The sequence below is a fragment of the Macrobrachium rosenbergii genome, chromosome 29 (genome assembly GCF_040412425.1).
Source record: "Macrobrachium rosenbergii isolate ZJJX-2024 chromosome 29, ASM4041242v1, whole genome shotgun sequence".
Lineage (NCBI taxonomy): Eukaryota > Metazoa > Arthropoda > Malacostraca > Decapoda > Palaemonidae > Macrobrachium > Macrobrachium rosenbergii.
Genome location: NC_089769.1, coordinates 4,345,121 through 4,366,024, shown reverse-complemented (window position 1 = coordinate 4,366,024; position 20,904 = coordinate 4,345,121). Strand labels below are relative to the sequence as shown.

At 40.2% G+C, this 20,904-nt stretch overlaps 1 protein-coding gene across 12 annotated transcripts in view; it reads right to left on the bottom strand.

The window, feature by feature from the left end:
- The window catches only part of Csp (Cysteine string protein), a 50,269-nt gene extending 38,077 nt beyond the window's left edge, over positions 1–12,192 (bottom strand). For 7 of the 12 annotated variants that reach the window (XR_010857713.1, XR_010857715.1, XM_067130839.1 and 4 more), the window contains exons 1-2: positions 4,676–4,838; positions 2,760–2,898 (exon numbers count right to left, since the gene is read on the bottom strand). Coding sequence is in view for 8 of the 12 variants with exons in the window: in XM_067130839.1 (XP_066986940.1) it covers positions 2,760–2,898; positions 4,676–4,704 (168 nt within the window). In the remaining 4 variants the exon portion in view is untranslated. Of the gene's footprint in view, positions 1–2,759; positions 2,899–4,675; positions 4,839–12,043 lie in introns of those variants that run through there. The other 5 variants (XR_010857714.1, XR_010857716.1, XM_067130833.1 and 2 more) reach the window with 2 other exon arrangements.
- Between the last annotated feature and the right edge of the window lie 8,712 nt (positions 12,193–20,904).

Sequence of the window (20,904 nt, the reverse complement as noted above, 5' to 3'; positions counted from 1 at the left end):
CCCCATATTATCACAGTCTAAGGTAACAATCTCGATAAATGTTCTTATTACTTGGAAAGACTTAGAGAGAGGTAATGCTAATCAATGGAAAAATTGCCTAAGATGGTACCTGTCACAAGATTCATACGCCCAAAGAGAGAAAGGTTAAGACATAAAGATGATCAAAATAAAAGATGAAGATCAAAACAGGACTTGTTAATTGGCTTCCTTCAAAGGCCACAGCATAAACGAATAAAGGGGCCAGTGAGTGATGCTCTTGTGGCAGGAGGCTATGCATACCACTGGCTGATCAAGTGGCATTAGTTTTGGATGCTTCTAATAAAACCTGGTCAAAAGGTTTTAGACACTATGTACAATCCTCACGGACCTCGTCCTTTCTGAGAAAAAATTACTCTCTGAGACATGCATAACCTTAATTCTGACCTTTTTGTCCCAAAAGATGATGCAGTACCAAAATACAGACAGGGGATGGGGCAACAGGGATAAAATTTGGGCATGAACACAAAAACCTAGTTTAGGTTTCTTAACACCAAGGTTCCTAACCCACTCAAGGATTGTAAAGGTATTCCAAGTGACATGCCATTTCCCTCATGAGCAGAGGTCCTACAAACAGGAAAATGGCACTAAGGTAAGATGCTGTCTCTGATCAGATGTTTATGTATACAGTATTTAATTTTTCTATATATCTGATCGACAAAAAAATCATCTAACGTATAAATTATAAAATCATGTTACTACAATTGGGTTCTGTGGTAAAATTTACAGGAATATATTTCAGCAACCAATTTGTTTTACCACAGACTAATCACAAATATAAAACCCACAATGGTGATCTTCAAATGTCACACACATACACTACAGTGTTTTGTCTAATAAACAGAACAGTGGAAAACATTGGATTCTCCTGACAGACTGCCTTCAAATCAAAGATTAAAGCCATATTTAAAATTTCCTCTCAGGTTTCATACTCTTCTTTTCCTTTAGTGATTCCAGTTTTCTAAATGAACTGGTTACATCTTCTTGATAGGAATTCCAACAAGGTCTTTCTGACTAGCGGTTATCAAGAATGTTTTTCCAAATACTTATTTTTTCCTTTTTCATCTTTTCATCTTCTTTACTGTATGATCCTTCCTTTGGCAAGTGCTAGTTCAATAACAAATGTTTGTTAAGCCTTCATTTGTGTTAACTTCATGAACCATTTTTGTCTTTCAAAAGTCATAGCAAACTTGTTAAGGATTGCCAGGTAAACCATGCCACACATATGTGTCTAACTCTGACAACACCCCACACTGTGTACTGGCTATTGCAGGCAGGTGTTTACCCTAGAACTCATCTGTTCAATATGCAAGGATTCGACACTTGACCAGTGGAACAGTTTCCTTCACAAAAGATCCACCAATCTAGATGAGCAAGAAATGCTGCAGCAGTCAAATCTTTCTTTTTACCATTAGATTCTTTAGCTTTAGTTTTTGTCAGTGCTAGTCTAGGAAGGACCCAGCTCTCATGATGTGACACCAAGCTGACCATGTGTGAAACCAGAACTTTCTTCTCATACAGCCAAATTCTACTTGCCCACCAATAAGACCCTGCCTTTGCTAAAGGCTAGAGGACAATGCAGAAAGGGAGAAATACCTAATCACCAATCTCCTGAAGCATATGCAGCAAAACCTGCGACAGCTAAAGCTTCTGTGCCTCTTTCAAAGCCCTCAACTTCAGATATCCGCAGCACTGCAGACCAGAGCAGCCAAGCCCAGGCTTGACTCTAATATTTCCTCTTCCAGGACCCAGACATATGACTATGCCAGGACCTTTGATAGTCACGAAGCAAAGAGAAGTCAATCTGCCAACCACAGGGAACACTATGCGAGACCCTGAAGGAGTGTATGAAATCCTTGGCTAACTTGTTAACTACAAAAGAAGAGCCTAGTGAAGGCAAGAGCATGGGGCAACTGTTCAGGCACAGTACAAACACACATCAAGATCTAGATTGCACCAGGGACATAAGTCAAAACAAAAAACCATGTAATGGATTATTTATGGGACCAGACAGGAATCAGATAGCATGTTCTGCTTTCTAACCAGCACAGCCATGACCATGACCACATACTCAACAAATTGCCAGACAGGCCAGCCACCAGAAATCATTAGCTAGAAAGCTACAACCATAATCTCACTGTCAGGAATTAAAGACAGCAAAGGAAGATACAGCCACGACCATGACCACCAAAGCCCAAACATAGCAGGCCAGACAAGTCATGACCATGACTACAGCATTTGACACCAAGTTGCAGAAGAGGAAATATGCAACTGCAGCCACCAACCCCAGATGTTCCAGGTCAGGTTAGATGTGGCCAGCTAAAACCCCGCTTACGATGCAATCACATACCATGCCAACAAGAGCCATAACCACTTGACTTGCTGGTATAGTGACCTGACCAGGAACCTGAACCATGACCAGTGCAGGAATTGAGCAAGACAATTCCTTGTAGCAGCAGATCAGTAACCCCCTTGAAGACTGGGCTCAAACTCTTGCAAAGAAGACTCCCTTGCCTTCATGTGAGATTTCTTCACTGTTTCACAACGATGAGAAATATATACACCTGGTTCCTGGGTGATACATTCATCACCAATAGACTGCAATTAGGCCAGCCTAACATTCAAAGGGTTTGGACTTCAGTTACCACAGATACTTATCAAGAATTTTGTCAAAAGTTTGTCCGAAGCGTTTCGGGGAACTGAACACAGCCATCATAACCTACCTTTTCAGCAGCTTCAGGATTGTTAGGATTTTTGTCAGGGTGATATTTTAACGCTAATTTCCTATATGTCTTTTTGATTTCCTCTGTAGTAGACTCCTTCTGTAGTCCCAAAGTCTCATACAGAGAATCTCCGGTCGTCCTGAAAAGAAAGAAAAAAATAAAAAACATTGAAACAAGGCAAAGATAATGAATAGCTCTGAAAATATAAGCCTCTCTCGAAATACTTTACATATATGGAGCCTATTAGTAAACTTTTACTCACATAAGGCAATCAGCCACATAATCCAATTCAGATCATAAAAAATATTGAAATCCACTCCAATGAAAAATTAACCGAGCTGAGATACAACAAGCACTGTAAAGTGGCTTGCAAGCATACTGCGCATAAGAAATTTGCTTAGTCATGAAAACAGAGTAACTGTTAACACAAACATATTTCACAAACTGTACAGTGCATAATTTTTAAATGCACATACAAAGATTTATAAATACTCTTAAGCCCACTACAACAGATTGTATTTCAATGCAAAGATAACAGTAGAGGACATGACGTCAAAATGAAAATTGACACGTTTTCTTCATTACAGCCAGGTGCACTTTCTGCATTGTTTACGTATTCACTTGAAAGGTACTATTAAATTTGCTAAGCCTCTCCCAACGTCTTAATCTGGTTAGGGACAGAGATACGTCGGAGAACCCTCTCTTCCCAGGAATGTCCTCCAACTAAAGCTAAATAGTTCAGCTTTTTACTATAGTTTCGTATCAAAATATTCAGAGAAAACACTACTCCAACAGTGTCATCTAAAGCTACAGGAATCCCTCATTTCACCCTAGAATAGCCTAGATTAAATAGGTGCAGTAAGATAGTGCCGCTAAGTAGATGAAGTCAAGGGTCATAAAACCACCATGATTTTCCATAGGACGTAGTTACTCATGGTCAATCTTTTAGTCCTTTAGGTAGTTAATGGGGAGCTTTTCAGGAGCCTTTTGTATGTCAATTTGTCTAGAACAAAATGAGGAGAAATGGATATTGCTGTGGTTACACCATCCCTTCTTTACAACAGAATTTCCACTGGGTTTTTAACTTTATGACATCCAGCTCTGATAATCAAAATGTCAGTCATCAAAGTAATGGCACTGATGTACGTACACCAGAAGAAATTTTTCATACATGTGCTACCCACTATCAACAGTTCTCAGTGGCATCATCTAGCTCATGTTGCCTACCTGTTATCTACAGTTATTTTAATGTAAACCACACCTCTTATCAAAAGCCGAGTCTTATCTTTTGCATGTGACGCAATAAAGTACCAATCTTCCACTCACTGTTAAGGTCATAAGATATCTTTGTTTTTTACTAGTTTCTTATTACTGCTTTAACAAAGTATCACATTCAAGTCTGGGAAAACAAAAACACTCAGAACACTCAATTTGCTATGCTTAGAAAACCAAAGTTGGAATGAATTCATTTCAATACAGTATACATTTTCACCATGCTCACTGATCTGGCACCTGTAAACACAGTTGTCTAAAACTGATTTTCATCTAGGTATATATCTATCTCTGGCAATATTGTTCACTTTTAAAAACAAATGTATCTGAACAATACTTAATCATTCTACATTCAAAAAGCTATAAAACGTCACAACACTTGAATTTTATATGATTTTCTTTAAATTTACATCCCCTATTCAACATATTCAAGGTAAGTTTGTTTACCTTTAACTGGTAATTGTACATTTACTGTAAATAATAGCTTTCTCCCTCTCTCTTGTTCCAGAACTTACGTGTAGTATACAAAAGAAAAAGTATAAAGTACATTGTACTTCTTTTACAGTGGGATTGCATGAACAAAAACAATGAAAGCTGCAAAATAAAAATCACACCAAAACAAACAAACAAAAAATGCACTGTACTTGTGATCTAACAAAGGATCAGATTCCATTTCCAGCCTCTGGTAAACGGATGCCCATAACCTTCACAGCATCAACTCTCTCACTGCACTTGCACACACACACACTAACACAATCCTCCTGTGACTGGGTGGAGGAAAGGAACTCATTCTGATTAGTCATGCTCACAAGACCTGTTGCCTCAACATGCCAGACGCCTCAGGCTAAACAATTGCTGGACAACTTTTTTTCAAATAAGGCACAAGCTGAGAAATTTTGATATTGGCAAAAATTTCAAGGGAAATCTTTAAAAAAACCACCAAATTCACACGAATAAAAAGTACTGCATCGTGCATTATTCTCATGAGAAGAATCAAAGCTCCAATTATGTAATCAAACTCTTTTATCTGGTGCCACTAAAACACAGAAACAATTTTCATCAATTGATCACATGAATCAGATCATCTATTAGAGTAAATTAACCATAATCAACATGTGATTCAATAATAATGCTTTGTAATGTGAGAACCCACTGAAGGCATAAAAAATAGCTAACATCGTATAGTACCTCAACAGAGAGAGAGAGAGAGAGAGAGAGAGAGAGAGAGAGAGAGAGAGAGAGAGAGAGAGAGAGAGAGAGAGAGAGAGAGAGAGAGAGAGAGAGAGAGAAGTAAGTATAGCTTAGTTTTACCAGACCACTGAGCTAATTAACAGCTCTCCTAGGGCTGGCCCGAAGGATTAGACTTATTTTACGTGGCTAAGAACCAATTGGTTACTTAGCAACGGGACCTACAGCTTATTGTGGAATCCAAACCACATTATAGCGAGAAATGAATTTCTATCACCAGAAATATTTTCCTCTAATTCTTCATTTGCCGGCTGGAGACTCAAACTTGGGACTAGTGAGTGCTAGACCACAACTCTACCGACTCGCCCAACGAGGAACTAATGAGAGAGAGAGAGAGAGAGAGAGAGAGAGAGAGAGAGAGAGAGAGAGAGAGAGAGAGAGAGAGAGAGAGAGAGAGAGAGAGAGAGAATTTACAAGGCCATTCCATTTGTGGATTCAGACCAGGCTGGTATAGTTATTAAAAATAAGTGATGTATAACAGTGGCATCATCATCCTAGCTTGGGGAAGGATATACAAAACCTGATTCTTCGTTTTAAGCCTTTGCACGTGTCGGTACGTAAGGAACTAAATGAGCCAATGGCCAGCTGTAAATCAGCCAGCCTTTTTTTTATGTTCACCCTTCTACATAAGTTTTTATCACCTCATTTGGTGGCTAAACCAATGGAATCTACAGTCTTTCAAGCACTCTAAGATACATAGGGCAGGGCGAGTAAGGAATTCATGTTGTTGAATGTCTCACTGTTATGATTACAAGTTTTGCCTAGTTAGAGCCTGCTCAAGAGAAATTTTGAGAAAATATTTTTATTCATTCAAAGTTAATATCAAAACCTCATCCGACCAGTGTCACTGGACGGTATGGATAGTCAAAGCGGAAACAAATCTCCCCACCCGCCAACATCTTCATTCTCAGGCATTAAAATACTTCCTCTTGAGAAACAACCATGGGTTTGTAACCTCATGTTAAAACTATTATTCCCCTCCTCAACGATGAATGGATTATTCAACCTGCATAGGCACTGAAAAAAATACAATCCTATATCCAATAAATAACTGCTAAAATGGAAGACAGACAATAATCAAATGGCTTGAAGAGCTAATTCCTGCCCAAAACACCCACAACAAATTTGAATGCATTGAACACATAATGGTATTGTTATATGAGTTATTATAAGAATAAATATTTCTGGCAGTGTATTCTTTTCCTGGTCACATCTTAGAGATCTTGGAGTGTTTGAAAGACTACAGGAACAGGCATCCCTCTCATCTTTTACCCAAGACCTGTTAGGAGTTCATGGATGCCTCAAAGGAGTTAAGATACCCACTCAGACTTTGCAATCCAAGACATCAATCTCCTAGGAATGAGTGCAGTGTAGCATGCTCTTCTGTTCTTTATATGACCTCTGTCCAACAAGGAGTAATGCCCAACAAAGTGGGCAAAACAATGTTGGCATGTGGCAGCTGGCACTAAGACATCCTTACGTGGGCAAAAGATCACAATGGCATGCTGATTCCATGATTTGCTCAAGGGAAACACAACATGGTGGTGGCAGATAAGGTGAGCTGACATGGGTAAGAGTGTGTGTGTGTGTGTGTGTGTGTACCCCAATATTGGACAAAGTCAGAGTGAGGGTGACTGGCTTCTACATCCTGTGAGAGCCATAACGGGTTACCTTAGAACCACCAAGATTCTTCAAAAGAGAGTTGAGGGGACACTGTTGTTTCCAGTTGCCATCATACACAAATTGGAAGTGACTAAAAACACTATTTCCTATTAGCTTAGGTAGAGCATTTTTAAGGCTCATTTCCTAAACTGTAGCAATAACTCTGATATGCGGACATCCAACTTAACACTCAGGGGTCACGAAGTTGCAGCTGATGTCCACCTTCCTGCCCTTACAAAGAACATGAACGTAACTCCTCATACCTTCGTCTGCATTTATATGAAAGACCTATGACAAACACATCTGTCAAGATTTTTTCTGTTGGTCACTTAATGGCTGTAGGTCAAGTCACGATAACATCCCCCAAGACACTGTTGATAATGAATCTTCTTCTTCTTCTTTCTTCTTCTTCCTCTTAACTTTGGTGTGGAGCTGTGGAGCTAAGTAACACTAACTTCATTGTTGGAACTCCTCAACCCATGACTTTACTAACATGGTATCAATTCCTTTCATTATCTTTTATCAGTCCTTCCTCTGAACTTCTCGACACTTACACACTTCACTTTAGCAGTTCACTGGCTTCAAACTGATGACAGATACCAAGAGATTTGTGTAACTAAAAATCATCACTCGTTTCAAGGCTTCTGAAGGTTGGCACTTTCAATTCAAACTTTGGTTGCTATGGCCTTGCTATCCATAGGACTCATAATAAAGCTTAGGACTTTTCGGAGCAATGTACTGTATTGATCTGAAATTTGTCAACAAGCATTTGCTTGTCAGATCATAAATCTATTTTACAACAATAAACTCCGAGGTTTCACCAGACTGTGCCCAATAATACTCTAGCTGATGAGTTGGAGAAGAGTTTACCAAACCAAAAGTTTAGCAAACAAAATGTGTCTGCTTTGTGCTATGCTAACTCCTCAGATACATTCAAGCTGAAACCTGCAGTGGTTGTATGCTTAAAGCAGCCAACAGATTCTTTTTGGATGAGGGATAGGCTTTCTGGGATCTATCATCCTAAAAAGTTTGGTTTATAGCCAACAAATTAAAAACAAGTTTTGTAACCATTTCTGCAAAATCTTCTTGCTGGCAAACAGAGAAGTTTGATATTCCTTGAGAGTGGGTAAAGGCCCTCCTACTCCATGACAATGCAACTGCTTATCCTTCTGAACAGAAGTTGGTTAGGGATAATGGTCGTGTATGTATGTATGTATGTGTATGTATATATATATATATTTGCCAGCTGTGAACAGGTAATACCAATGGAGTTTCCTGAATAAAGGGGCAGTGGTAATCAAGAGCAAACAGGGGAAGCAGCTTGACTTGGACACTCATGGGGAATGAGCCTTGCAGTTGTTGCATGTGATAGTTTCTACTGATTACCACATCTAATATTTTCTCCCTATCGATTCCACCCTGGAAGTAACCCCTGTCTGGAAGTTGAACAACCACCCAGTAACATTTCAATGCTGATGTTAGCTAACATGCTACTGGTTCCTGTGTCCCCATCTGGTAATCTTTGAAACAGCCCCCTCAATTTTGTGGTCTATAATTGAACTAAAGCCCAGGAGAGTATCTCTACTTCTACCTCTGAGCGCTGCTGGTATGGACTGAACGCTGGAGAGGATGTTACAGTCAAGTTTGCAGGGTCTGAGATTTCCAAATATGCTTCTGGAATGTCAAGAGGTAACGTTAACAAGGATGATAATAGTGTGCGATCACATCAGAATGATAGTGGTCTTCAGTATCACAACATATACGATGAGGAGATACCCGTCACTGCCAATGCTGATGATAATGCCTACATGGATACCTCTGTCGATAACCAAGGCACTGCCAAACTCCGATAATGCCCAGATTTAGCCAGGTCTGGGATGGGATCAATGGTACTTATTGACTTTGCTGACCAACAACAGGCTTTAGCAGCAACAATCCTTCGATCAGAGTATGATCGAGGATTTCTTCACATCTCCATTATGTCACCCCGTAACACCCTCATCTAATCAGAAACACTGGCAAGTACGTTGTCATTTCTTTTCTGATGCCATACCCCAACCCTCTTTACTAACGGAAACGTCAGACTTGTCCCCATACGTGTAATGTTAAGTACAAAAATATATGCAACACAATACACTCTACTATTGATGAGTCTGCACCAATATTCAATCAACAGCAAGAAACATGTTTACTATAAAAAAAAGACATCTTAAAGAATGGGAAGGGTAACTCAACCTAATACAGTAACACATTATGCAGGCAAATGTCATTAATCTTAATTGCTGTATTCTGGTCTTTGCTTTTCATTTTGTTGTTACATTCACTTCTCTTGTAATAAAAAAGAGTACAGTACAAGTACATACATGCAGTAACTATGGATCACTTTTATGGTGGCATGCAAGTACAGGTACTGATCCTGTAAATACAGTTTTAGCACTGCGCATTGTCTCACTAATAACTTTTGCTTATTAGTGAGTTGAGTATTTATGGGTGCATTTCAAATACAGTAAATTAGACTTCTACTAGACTTATTGCATATTGCAGTGCTATATTATTACTTATGGGATTTTGTAGGTTTCACTTAGCTTTGATTCCCAAAGGACTGGCTCAGTAAACCGCACAGTTACACTAGGGGTTTCTGGGGGTAGACTAGCAAATGCTAAAGCATTGGTTTACTTCACTATTCTCTGAGAGGGTATTCGGTAGTAAAGCCCCTACAAGTCAATATATCTGTATTGTTCAACTTGATAAATGCTTTTACACTTTCAAGATAGTGTTGATTTTGCTATCTGATTCTACAGCTCTGATTACAGACACTGTTCAGCTAATCTGCTGGGATACTGTACACTGTCTGCTGCTACAATTCTGATTACAGACACTGTTCGACTTGTCTGCTGTATAATATACTAGCTGAACAAAGCCACGTTGGTTAACCAGGAGAGTATCATTATCTGTTACAAGTTTTACAATTGCTTTCCTTAAGATTTTCTCAATCATTTTGATGCTAAATTTCAATAAGTATTTTTAAAAACTTGCTTTATGCAAAAATATTGTATCTGCAACCTAACAAATAACTCCGAAACACCTACCTACAGCCTTTTTATACTGATATCATTTGCTTCAAACTACTTCAGCGATGGTATGCACACACACAATGTAAGGATATGGGGTGGGGTGGGGTGGGGTGGAGTGGGACAGGGTGGGGTGGGGGTGGAGGTCACAGGCCCCAAAAAAACCCAAAGCTATCTATGAAGCATTTAATTAAACTAATATCTATGACACAACTAATCAACCATATGGGTCAATCACTAAAAAAAAAACACTGCTAGATTTCATGTCCACTTTCAAGGAAGATAAATACATCGGCCCAATTTTTGTCCATCCTAAAAGCTTAGATTTTATAATGAACACCGAAAATGTCCACGAGAACTATTATTTCTGCTCCAATGACAGACACACGTCAGACTTCCTAGATCTAGCCTATGCCTGTCACATTCTCGACAACAATTTAATGCCGACAACTACGACACTGAAAATACACTGAGGCGAGGTTTTGGTTATTTTGTGCGAGATGTTACAAACACTAAAAAATCAATGGCAGGCAATATGCCTATCCTATTTTGGTAGAAAATGGGTTATTAGAGATACATAATTAGGGTCAAATTACAGATTACATAGCCGTATTTTGCCAGGTTGCACATGGTAATATACCAAATTCTGAAGTAATTTGTTATTTTTTTCTAACATATATAGAAACCTACGCTTTCATATACGGTGTGTATACTCGGGCTTTGGCTGTCAGTGAATCTATAGCAAAAAAATTATGGTTATGCCTAAGGTCGCCAATGACCTGGGTTATCCTGTCCCTTTCAATGCACTTGCAACTGCATCTGCTATATAAAAGTCGTCAATATGAAATGCAAAGTTTTCTACCCTATTTCTACATGTGCACGAGACTGCTTGTAGGTCAGAACGTGAGATCGGGCAAAACAACATCAGCGATAACAGGCTACAGCTATCCGACATCTTAACTGCAAAGTCCAGGCTAGCCAGATTAACCAAGGCGTCATCTAAATTTTGAAAAGGCGAACAGATCGAACCAAGGCACCGTCTGAAGATAGTCTAACGACGGTCAGACAAAACAGACTGGTTTAGCCTGACATCAAGGGTGAACTGAAATGAAAACAAATATGGCTAGCCTAACATATGTCAGACTGCCACAAACAACTGTTACCTACCCAAAGCCCGAGGGAAGGTTCACGGCGAGCCTAACCTGGGCCTAATTCAGCCTGAAATTTTGAAAACCCATTTACTTACATTTAAAGCTGAAATAGGCTCAGGTGAGACTGAGAATGAATTTTCACGCAAGCTTAGGGTAGGATAGGTCCGATTTTGTACGTGGCGATTCGACACAGGGCTACGTTAGGCCCGCGATGTTAGGGCTATAGATTAGGTTAAAATTTTTTTTTTTTTTTTAATCCAATGAAAAAAAAACACGGATACTAACCAAACTAGCCAATCACACGGTTGATTAATAGGAATTCGGCGAACCGAATACCTTAAATCCCGCAGCTGACAGACATCGTAGGATTACAATACGATGCATACAATCCAACTTGAATCCTTCGTTAAGTGGGTCAGCCCCTGGGTTTAAAATTGCCCGGAAGGGCCGACGAAACCACTCACGAAGGATAAAACCCGAGAGGTGACAGCGTCACAATCCTTCGAAGGACTTTTAAAAACAAATTCAAAACGACGTCCATGACATCACGGACTTCGAATTAACCAAAGGGAAGTTGCTGAAGTTTTAGCGAATCAATAGCCGAAAAAATGACACCAAGCCCCAACCACAATCCTTCGCGTATCGCGAATTACGACAAATAACCCGTCGGAGACGACGTCGACATCACCACAACCCCCCAAAAGTCAATCGAAAGGAAGTCATACGCTAAGTCTTGGGGCAAATCAATAACAACAAAAATGACAACAACGTCCCCTCTGGTGTTTTGGGGGACGCAGACGGGGGCCTGGCGGCCATTTTAACACTCACGGAGAGGAATACCAGGTCAAAGATACTGTAAATGAGGAGGAGGGGGTCTTACGAGAGCTTCCGCCTGTCCATTTCGTCGATTTGAAGCGCGGAGGATCCTCCGGGGTCAAGTCATAACAACACACACTCGACGTCTGCTGCTCGTCCTCAGCGGTTCGATAGTGCAGTAAAACAAGTGACGGCCGCGTTGCGCCTCCCCCATTCATTTTTCCTTTTGCCCCCCGCCCCCTCTCATATCGCATTATTCACCATTCGTCTGAATTCGTGTTATTTACGTGGATTAATAACTCACTAATGAGCCCTTTAGCAACCCTAAATTTCCTCGTATTTACGGATGCTTGGTTCGATATAGGGGCGAAGCCCCATTCATTTTTTTTCGTTTTGTCCCCTTACATCGCATTATTCACTATTCGTATAAATTCACGTAATTCGTATGGATTAATAATTCACTAATACTCCCTTTATCACCCCAAATTCCTTCAGGCTTTCGGTGATTTGGTTCGATGTGGGGGCGAAAGGAGGTCAAGGGTATGGGCTATTCTTTCTCGGGTTCCGATTATTTTGTTTAGCGATATTTACTTATTTCTTGAATTGGCGGGTTTGTCATCACTGAATGACTGGACATTTTATAAGAGAATGTGTTCCTCGATGTTTTCTGAATACTTTCGCGTGGCTTATTTCGTTAAATAACGAGATATATGGGTGTGTGCTCGAGTGCACTCAAAGCTACACTTTCTCGTCTCGTCCAATAAATAGAAACCGAAACCTAATTGATTTCTGTAGAATCCGTTCTGTGATTAAATAAAAACGCAAGACGCTCTTTATCTTCTTCTTTTACTAAATTCGTGTGACTTCTTGACACGTAGAACTTGTCGAAAGTGCTAGAAGCTTATTGCATGAAGCCGTTTCTCCCTGCATTTCCCCCATAATCTTGATTGTTTAAAAAAAAATAAACATTTTTTTGTCTTTTTCCCCTTCGATTCTTTTCCAGATAGTTGTACAGTGTATCAATACATTGTTAGAGGGAAGGGCAAACTGGAAACTACTAGAAGGAACCAAGATGCAACGATGATATTGGAAAAGGGGAATTTGAATGCACGACGCCCACATTGTTCGGTAACAGGGTCTTCCAAAATGAACGGGGAGAAAATGCATAATGTAATCTGCATACTTCTGGAACTCCACATCCTCAAAATCATAAATGCGCATGAATTTTGTGACGGAACAGGAAACAGCGTTAAAGATAAGTGAGCATTATGATCTCACCTGAAACTGGAAAGTTAATGTAAGAAGCAGGGAATTAAAAGCACGGATGACTTGTTTAAATTCTGTGTTTACGTCCCAAGTGGTGATACCAGTAGGATTGTTTTTATGAAAGAAGACCTTACGTCTATGCAAAATTTTCCTTGAATAGGCCTACTACTGATAAACGTTGCACATATAATGTTCTGGCATGGTGAGCTGAGCTTTGCTTATTCATACGTGAACACATACATACATACATACATATACATACATACACACACACACATATGTGTGTGTGTGTGTGTGTAATAGTAGGACTTTTCCAACTTTTATTTTACGCTATGTACTTTCGGCGATCTAGAGGAGGCACGCCATTTGGCTCCCTTGTGAATGAGAACAACGTGAATCAGGCTGACAATGATAGCTTTCACACCCCCGTAGGTGGTAAGATTGTCACTTGCGGACTACTGGAGTTAAGCTTCTCAAAAGACATTAGTACACTACTGCGTTGCTTAGGATTTGGAGGGAAGGAGGGAGGGAGAGGGGATTTGGGAGGGGGCGGTGGGAGTGTTGCATAAATCTCTGAATCCTGGGGTACCTTGATTTGCATCAATGCATACTGACGTGACGTGTCCGGATCCACAGGCGTGAAGAACGGTTGTTTAAGCTTCAAGAATGGCATTTTGTTTTATTTATATATCTCGGTTGGCAACTTGACGAATATTATCTTTAAATCTATACATAATTGGCAATACAATTAAAGACACCATCTGAATGTGAGATCGACTGGCGTGTTAATAATACTTGGGGTCACCTAACCATGCTCCAATTTCACTTGCCGTTCAAAGGAACACAATTCAGGTGTGGTATATGAGAGACTAGAAATATGACTCAGGAGCTGCTATAAACTGTTTTGTACCATAATAATAATAATAATAATAATAATAATAATAATAATAATAATAATAATAAATCTCATGATTTACGCCTTAGGATAGTGGTGCGGATGAAGTCTAACCATATAATGGTAATATGAGTTCGACATATAGGAGAATGATGGTTTCATTATGCCCTACCTTATGCAAATCCTTTCTTACTAATTTCATATAGAATTCAATTATAACAGGAAATCCTACCAAAAATGACCTATACTGAAATGTTAATCTGACTATCGCCCTAAAAGTTCGTTATTTTTTCAAAACAAGCATCGGAAGGTTTGCGTAGTAGCCTATAGTTGGAAAGCCTTAGTAAACATTTCTGTTCGTTCCGCATAAAGTAGCTTTAGTTATTGCATTCTGCATTCTGATGTGTGTCCTTGATCCCCATAATAAAAGCAATGCAAAAATGGGAAATGAACGGAGAATGGGGTCTAAGCCTAAAGGAAATATGAGACTACTGTCTTGTAAGACAGGTGAAGCGAGCTGGGAAACCAGAGCAAGATTTTCAGAGTCTGATGACAAAGAGAAAGACGTTAGTAGTAACCTTGAGGTACACGGGAAATTGAAGACAGTCTCTCTCTCTCTCTCTCTCTCTCTCTCTCTCTCTCTCTCTCTCTCTCTCTCTCTCTCTCTCTCTCTCTCTCTGATCAAGGGAACAATAGCTGGGGTACTTACTATGGCTCTATAGAAGAAGGTATAGATCACTGAGATGACTTACTGCCTTTGATTCAGTCCTGGTAACCAGAAGAAGAGGCACCCAAGAATGCTGTTTATATATAAATAAAAAGTAATCCAGGCCGGAATGGGAAAACTTTTTCAAATACAGGAAGAAAGTTACAAATAAATATCGTTTAGCTTTTTGTCAGTTTCGTCTTCCACTGCCCCAGTGTCCTCATCGCGTGATCTTTAGCCATTGTCCCGTCTACAATGCAGCATGAATTAGATGACATTTTGGCAGGCAAGGAAGCACAGTTTTTTTTCTTTTGTGCCATACTCTTAAAGTACTATCACGCACCGAATTAACTTTGTCATTGCTAGCCCTTGGAACAACGTTATTGTACTCTTAGCATACAGACAAGTAGTTCTGCTATATTGCTATGTTCATAATTGAGCGAATAAGTGAACGGTTTCATCTTGGTGTGTGCACAACTTGGCTGCCTCAGTAGGATCGAATGTTTCACATTGTCCCACTTCCAAATTAACGACCATCACACTATAACTTTTGGCTTCTGAGCCCAAACAACATCTATAAAGAGCAATGCAGTCTAAAATTAAGCCTCGTTTTCTGTAATTAAAGTAATTTATGCCTGAAAGGAATATGTTCATCAATCACGCAAGCTTAAATGCAATTTAGTTTGGGTTTATTATACATAGCAGAGCATATCAAACAGGATAAGAAAGACCATTCCGAAATCGAACGCCTGAAATAAACTCACGTTTTCCCTATAAAACTCTGAACGGGCTACAGGAGGTATAAAATTCCTGCTTTGAGTTATAGAGTGAGAAGTAACCTTTAAAATTTGTCCATAGCATGAAATAACAGAGGTATGAAGTCTGTGTGAAAAGAATTTTAAAAATCTTGGTGGTATGATACTCAAGAACTTTTCTGCTCTCAACACGCAAAACAAAATAGCATCATATTTACTGATCTGCTCAAAATAAGAAAGGAGGCATAAAGGCAGGTGGGTCTACACAAGTTCTTTCCCTATTAATGGCTCTCAGTTTTTCTGTTTCCCCCCCCCCTCAGACCACTGAACTACTGGACCAGCTCCCACTCTTGAAGAATAAGGACTCTATCCTATATCACCGAGGCTTAAAACTTTAGCTTAAATGACAAAGTTAAGGTTAAAGAAAAAATTCTCAGCTGTGTCGTGGCATGCAAGTGTCTGTCAACAATTAGTTATATGGAAACATAATTTACTGTGTTTTCATTTTCAATTTTGCAATCAAATTCTCAAAAAAATCTTCTGCAAGTAACCTTTTCACCTCTCTGTTGTCCTGATGGATCTTACCATGTTGTTTTACTGTAAAGGCCACCATCGTTGGCTCTTCTTTTGCCATTAAATCATCTCTCATTTATATCAGTGACCTGAACCTCTCACCCTAACTCTCTCTGACCCTGTGACCTCCCCAGTACTCTCTGCTTGTAAAGATTGCAGGGATCGTACATCACTGAAGTGTAGCAATGCAACTGGCCTAGATCCTGAAGATATTTGCGGATAAATTGGTCTCTGTACTTTCCTGCCTTTTTTTGACTAATGGTCAAATCTAGTACTTGTTTTACCCCTTTAATATTTACAGTAGCTCATTTAGTCAGTCTAGTGCAGTGATTCTCAACCAGGGGGGAATTGTGACCACAGATTTACAGGCTCAAACTGGCTCTAGGACCACACAAAACACAGTGTGCATCAGTCCACGCTAATGAGAGGTCACGCTGGGCTTTCTCTCTGTTAGCTTGTGTGTTTGTGTTAGTATTTTGTTGCATATTATTTGGAATGCACCTTTTGAGGCAGACAATTTTGGAAAGGAGGGAGGGGGATATGACACTCTGACATATGGGGAAAGTGTGCATGGGCCAAAAAAGTTTGAGAACCACTGGTCTAGTGGTTCCATCTAACATCCTGTTGGTCTAACTTCTCCTGTCACTTGAGTATTTAAGACTTTACTGATCTCTGAACTTATCAGACACTCTAAATCTAAATCCCCTGAGGCAGGATCTGCTGTGACCTTTCGTCTCTTGTTGACGGTTGCTCATCTTTCCTGCAAGACCTGAAAGAATCTTGCGTTATCACTCCCAGCAAAGCTTCCTGTTGATGGTCACACTCCCAGTCTCTGTAGACTGGCTAACATTCCATAGTCGCTTTTTATCTGTATTTGTTATTGTCGTGGTATCTGCTTCCTCTCCCATTTCATAAGTGTGTTTTTTAGGATTCTGTTCCCTCGTCTATTTCTTTTTTTTTTTTCTTTTCTTCAGTTACTTCCATTGTCGACTTCTTCAGCTACGAAAATTTGGCTCTAAGGCCAAACACTGGGGCACTTTCAGCCGTTCAGTGCCTGAGGCGAAAAGAGGGAGTTGGAGTGGTTGGACAGCAAGGTGAAAGAAAGGAAGTGGGAACAGGTTAAAGTAGGTGCAGCTGGGGACCTATAAGGGATGCTACAGGCACACTTTAGCAATGCCTACAGTGCATCACACGAGGTTCACTGACGGCACTAACCCTCCGACGGGTTAGTTTAGTTCTTCAACTCTTCATTTTGATATCCCGATGATTCAACACCCACAAGTTGCAGCCCTTTTCATTCCTTTCACTGTCCCTCCGTTCATATTCTCTTTCTTCAATGCTACTCTCCACCTTCTCATAACAATTGTTTCAGAGTGCAACTGCGAGGTCTTCCTCCTGTTACACCTTTAAAGCCTTTTTTATTCTCAATTTTCCTTTCAGCGCTGAATGACCTCGTAGGTCCCAGCCGTTGGCCGTTGACCTAAATTTTGTATTCCATTCCATTCCAATAGGAATATAATTGAATATAATGGAATACTTTAGGTATAACAAACTCTCTCCTTCATCCAGTCGTTAAAGTTTTATAGGGAAATTGTTGCTCTGTGTTGGGAATATCGCTGCCACACCTGCAGTACTTCGCCCAGTGTCTCCCTCCTCCGTGGGATCGAATTCGGGGATCTCACTCTTACCTCATCTTTCGATCCTCATTCTGCAAAGTGGCTTCTCTCTCTCTCTCTCTCTCTCTCTCTCTCTCTCTCTCTCTCTCTCTCTCTCTGGTCACCCTTTCATTGACCTCAAATGGAAAGTTACCTCTTCTATCTAGCAACTTTGTAATGCCCGACAAGCCATCTCTTCCTGCATTTGCTCAGTGGAGACTGGTGGTCGTGTTCAGTTATAGCTTCTTTCCTCTATTGTCAAGATTTGGAATTCTCTTCCTGCTTCTACTTATCCTGACTTCTAATCTTCCTTCTTTCAAAAGGTAGTCTATATATTTATATATACACATAAATGCATATATATAAATGTAAATATATATATATATATATATATATATATATATATATATATATATATATATATATATATATATATATATATATATATATATATATATATAAGCTGGAACATCTTAGACCAGTTCTGTTAAATTCCAGTGGGATTCTGTTGGCTTTTGCAGTGAATTACTCACCTGGTAGTTAGACGGCTGTGGTTGGCCGTAAACAGTAGGGAAAAGACAAGGGCCTAGCAACTTCACCCCCCGAGAGGCCTGCTAACGCCTTCTGGGGCTACTCCATCTAGTAACTAGTATACGAACTATACAAGTCTTATAGCGTACTGATCGTCCTATAACAAAGAGAGAGAGAGAGAGAGAGAGAGAGAGAGAGAGAGAGAGAGAGAGAGAGAGAGAGAGAGAGAGGTTCCTCATTTGTCCTTCGACAGGTGTTTACCCAAGGTTAACAGAGGATGACTGGATGCAAGGTATTATTCTCCACTGAAGACGCATTATGCGGGGGATGAGACCATCACACATGAATGTAGATTACCCAGAGGGAGATTTGTGCAGCTGGCGCGTGAAAATGGCAAAATCGACTGGTTTTGTTCGCCACATTCGCTTGGTTATGCTTTACTTATTATTTATTTTTTCTTTTTTAATAAGGGAGATATCTTCTTTCTATGATTCCCTTTAACTTCTCTTGCTTCTTCTTAATGGACATATTCTTTGGAAGGTTGAATTTCAAGTCAGTGGCCTCTTTGGTGGGCTTTCTTAATGGGACATATCCCTTGGAAACTTGATTTCAAGTCAGTGGCCCCTTTGGTGGGCTCGTTCCGTATGCATAGGGTTTATCTTCCGAAAAATAACAATAATAATAATGATGATGAGGTACAGACTTATGTTGAATCTTATCGAGATGTGTTGCATCCTTCCCCCTTTTCTCAGGAAGACGAAAAAAAGGACGACGCACTCGAACAAAAATCTCCTCGAATCAAAACGAAACCTGAAATTCTCCTTCGAAAAATATACTAAACTGTTCCTGTCAGTCTTCCTGAATCGCTTCAAGTCTCTCATGCGCAGCAAGTTCTCCGCCAAGCACACGAGCACAAACACACACAAACACACGCACAAGCACACGCAAACACACACATGCACCTCGTCTTTCGGGGTGTAAACATTACGTTGCTATCACGTCTATTTTTAGCTTCTTAACTCGGGGGGTTGGTGTGAGATCAGGGCTGTGTCTTCTGTCTGTCCCTTGGCAGGAACGGGAATGAAGGAATTCTGGAATCGGGGGCGGTGGGGGACGGGGAAGGAATTCGTGATGGAGAAAGGTGACGCGAGAAGATAGACCAATTCTCTCTCTCTTGAAAATTTGTCTCTCTCTTTCTCTTTCTCTATGGGTAAGATTAAACTTGCCTGGGCAACTCCCTCTCTCTCTCTCTCTCTCTCTCTCTCTCTCTCTCTCTCTCCTTCGAGAATAAATTTAACACCTCTCCCTGGATAGGAGTCCCTCGTTCTCTCACTCGTTCTCTCTTTGACGAAAATCACCTCGCCACCTGCATACATCTCTCTCTCTCTCTCTCTCTCTCTCTCTCTCTCTCTCTCTCTCTCTCTCTCATTTTACACACACACACACACACACACACACACACACACTCACAAGAGAAGAAAACACCTCCCCTCTGTAAAGACGAGACGTGCTGGAAACAAACGAATAAACAAAAACAAAGAAACAAACGAAAAAGACGCACGAACAAACAAACAAAAGAACGAACAAACAACGAATGAACAAACGACAGAACAAACAAACAAACAAACAAACGAACAGACGCGGCCGATCGCCTCATGAACCGGAGGAGCTGAGAGAAGGAAACCCCCAAATTAGATGACCTTTCACGGCCCTACCTACGCTAAACAAGAGCAGATGGAGATGGTCCTGGGGACAAGTGCATTATGGGACACATTTGACAAAAGCACGGGCCTTAAAAGACGCCCGAGAGAGAGAGAGAGAGAAGAGAGAGAGAGAGAGAGAGAGAGAGAGAGAGAGAGAGAGAGAGAGAGACTTGTCCAGGGAGGATCAAATTTGCTTATAGAGAGAGAGAGAGAGAAAGAATTGTCCAGTGAAAGAATTATATTTGCACTTACAGAGAGAGAGAGAGAGAGAGAGAGAGAGAGAGAGAGAGATTTGTCCAGGGAGGATCAAATTTGCTTATAGAGAGAGAGAAAGAGAGAGAAAGAATTGTCCACTGAGAGAATTATATTCATATATGAAGAGAGAGAGAGAGAGACTGGTCCAGGGAGGATCAAATTTGCTTATAGAGAGAGAGAAAGAGAGCAAGAATTGTCCAGTGAAAGAATTATATTCGTATATGAAGAGAGAGAGAGAGAGAGAGAGAGAGAGAGAGAGCCTCGTCCAGGGAGGATCAAATTTACTTATAGAGAGAGACAAAGAGAGTGAAAGACTTGCCCAGTGAAAGAATTATATTCGCACATACAAGAGAGAGAGAGAGAGAGAGAGAGAGAGAGAAAAAAAAATTTATTTATGCGTGTAGAGCTGATAGCCGTATTTAGTCTCGAGACTAATAAAATGAATTGGCGGATAATAGTTAAGCGTCAGTGTGATTCACAGTAGTCTTGAACAAGGTTGATTTCTTAAAGAATTATACATCTGAACATGTACTGTGCATGAACATAAGATGTCCGTGCATGCAGTATATATATATATATATATATA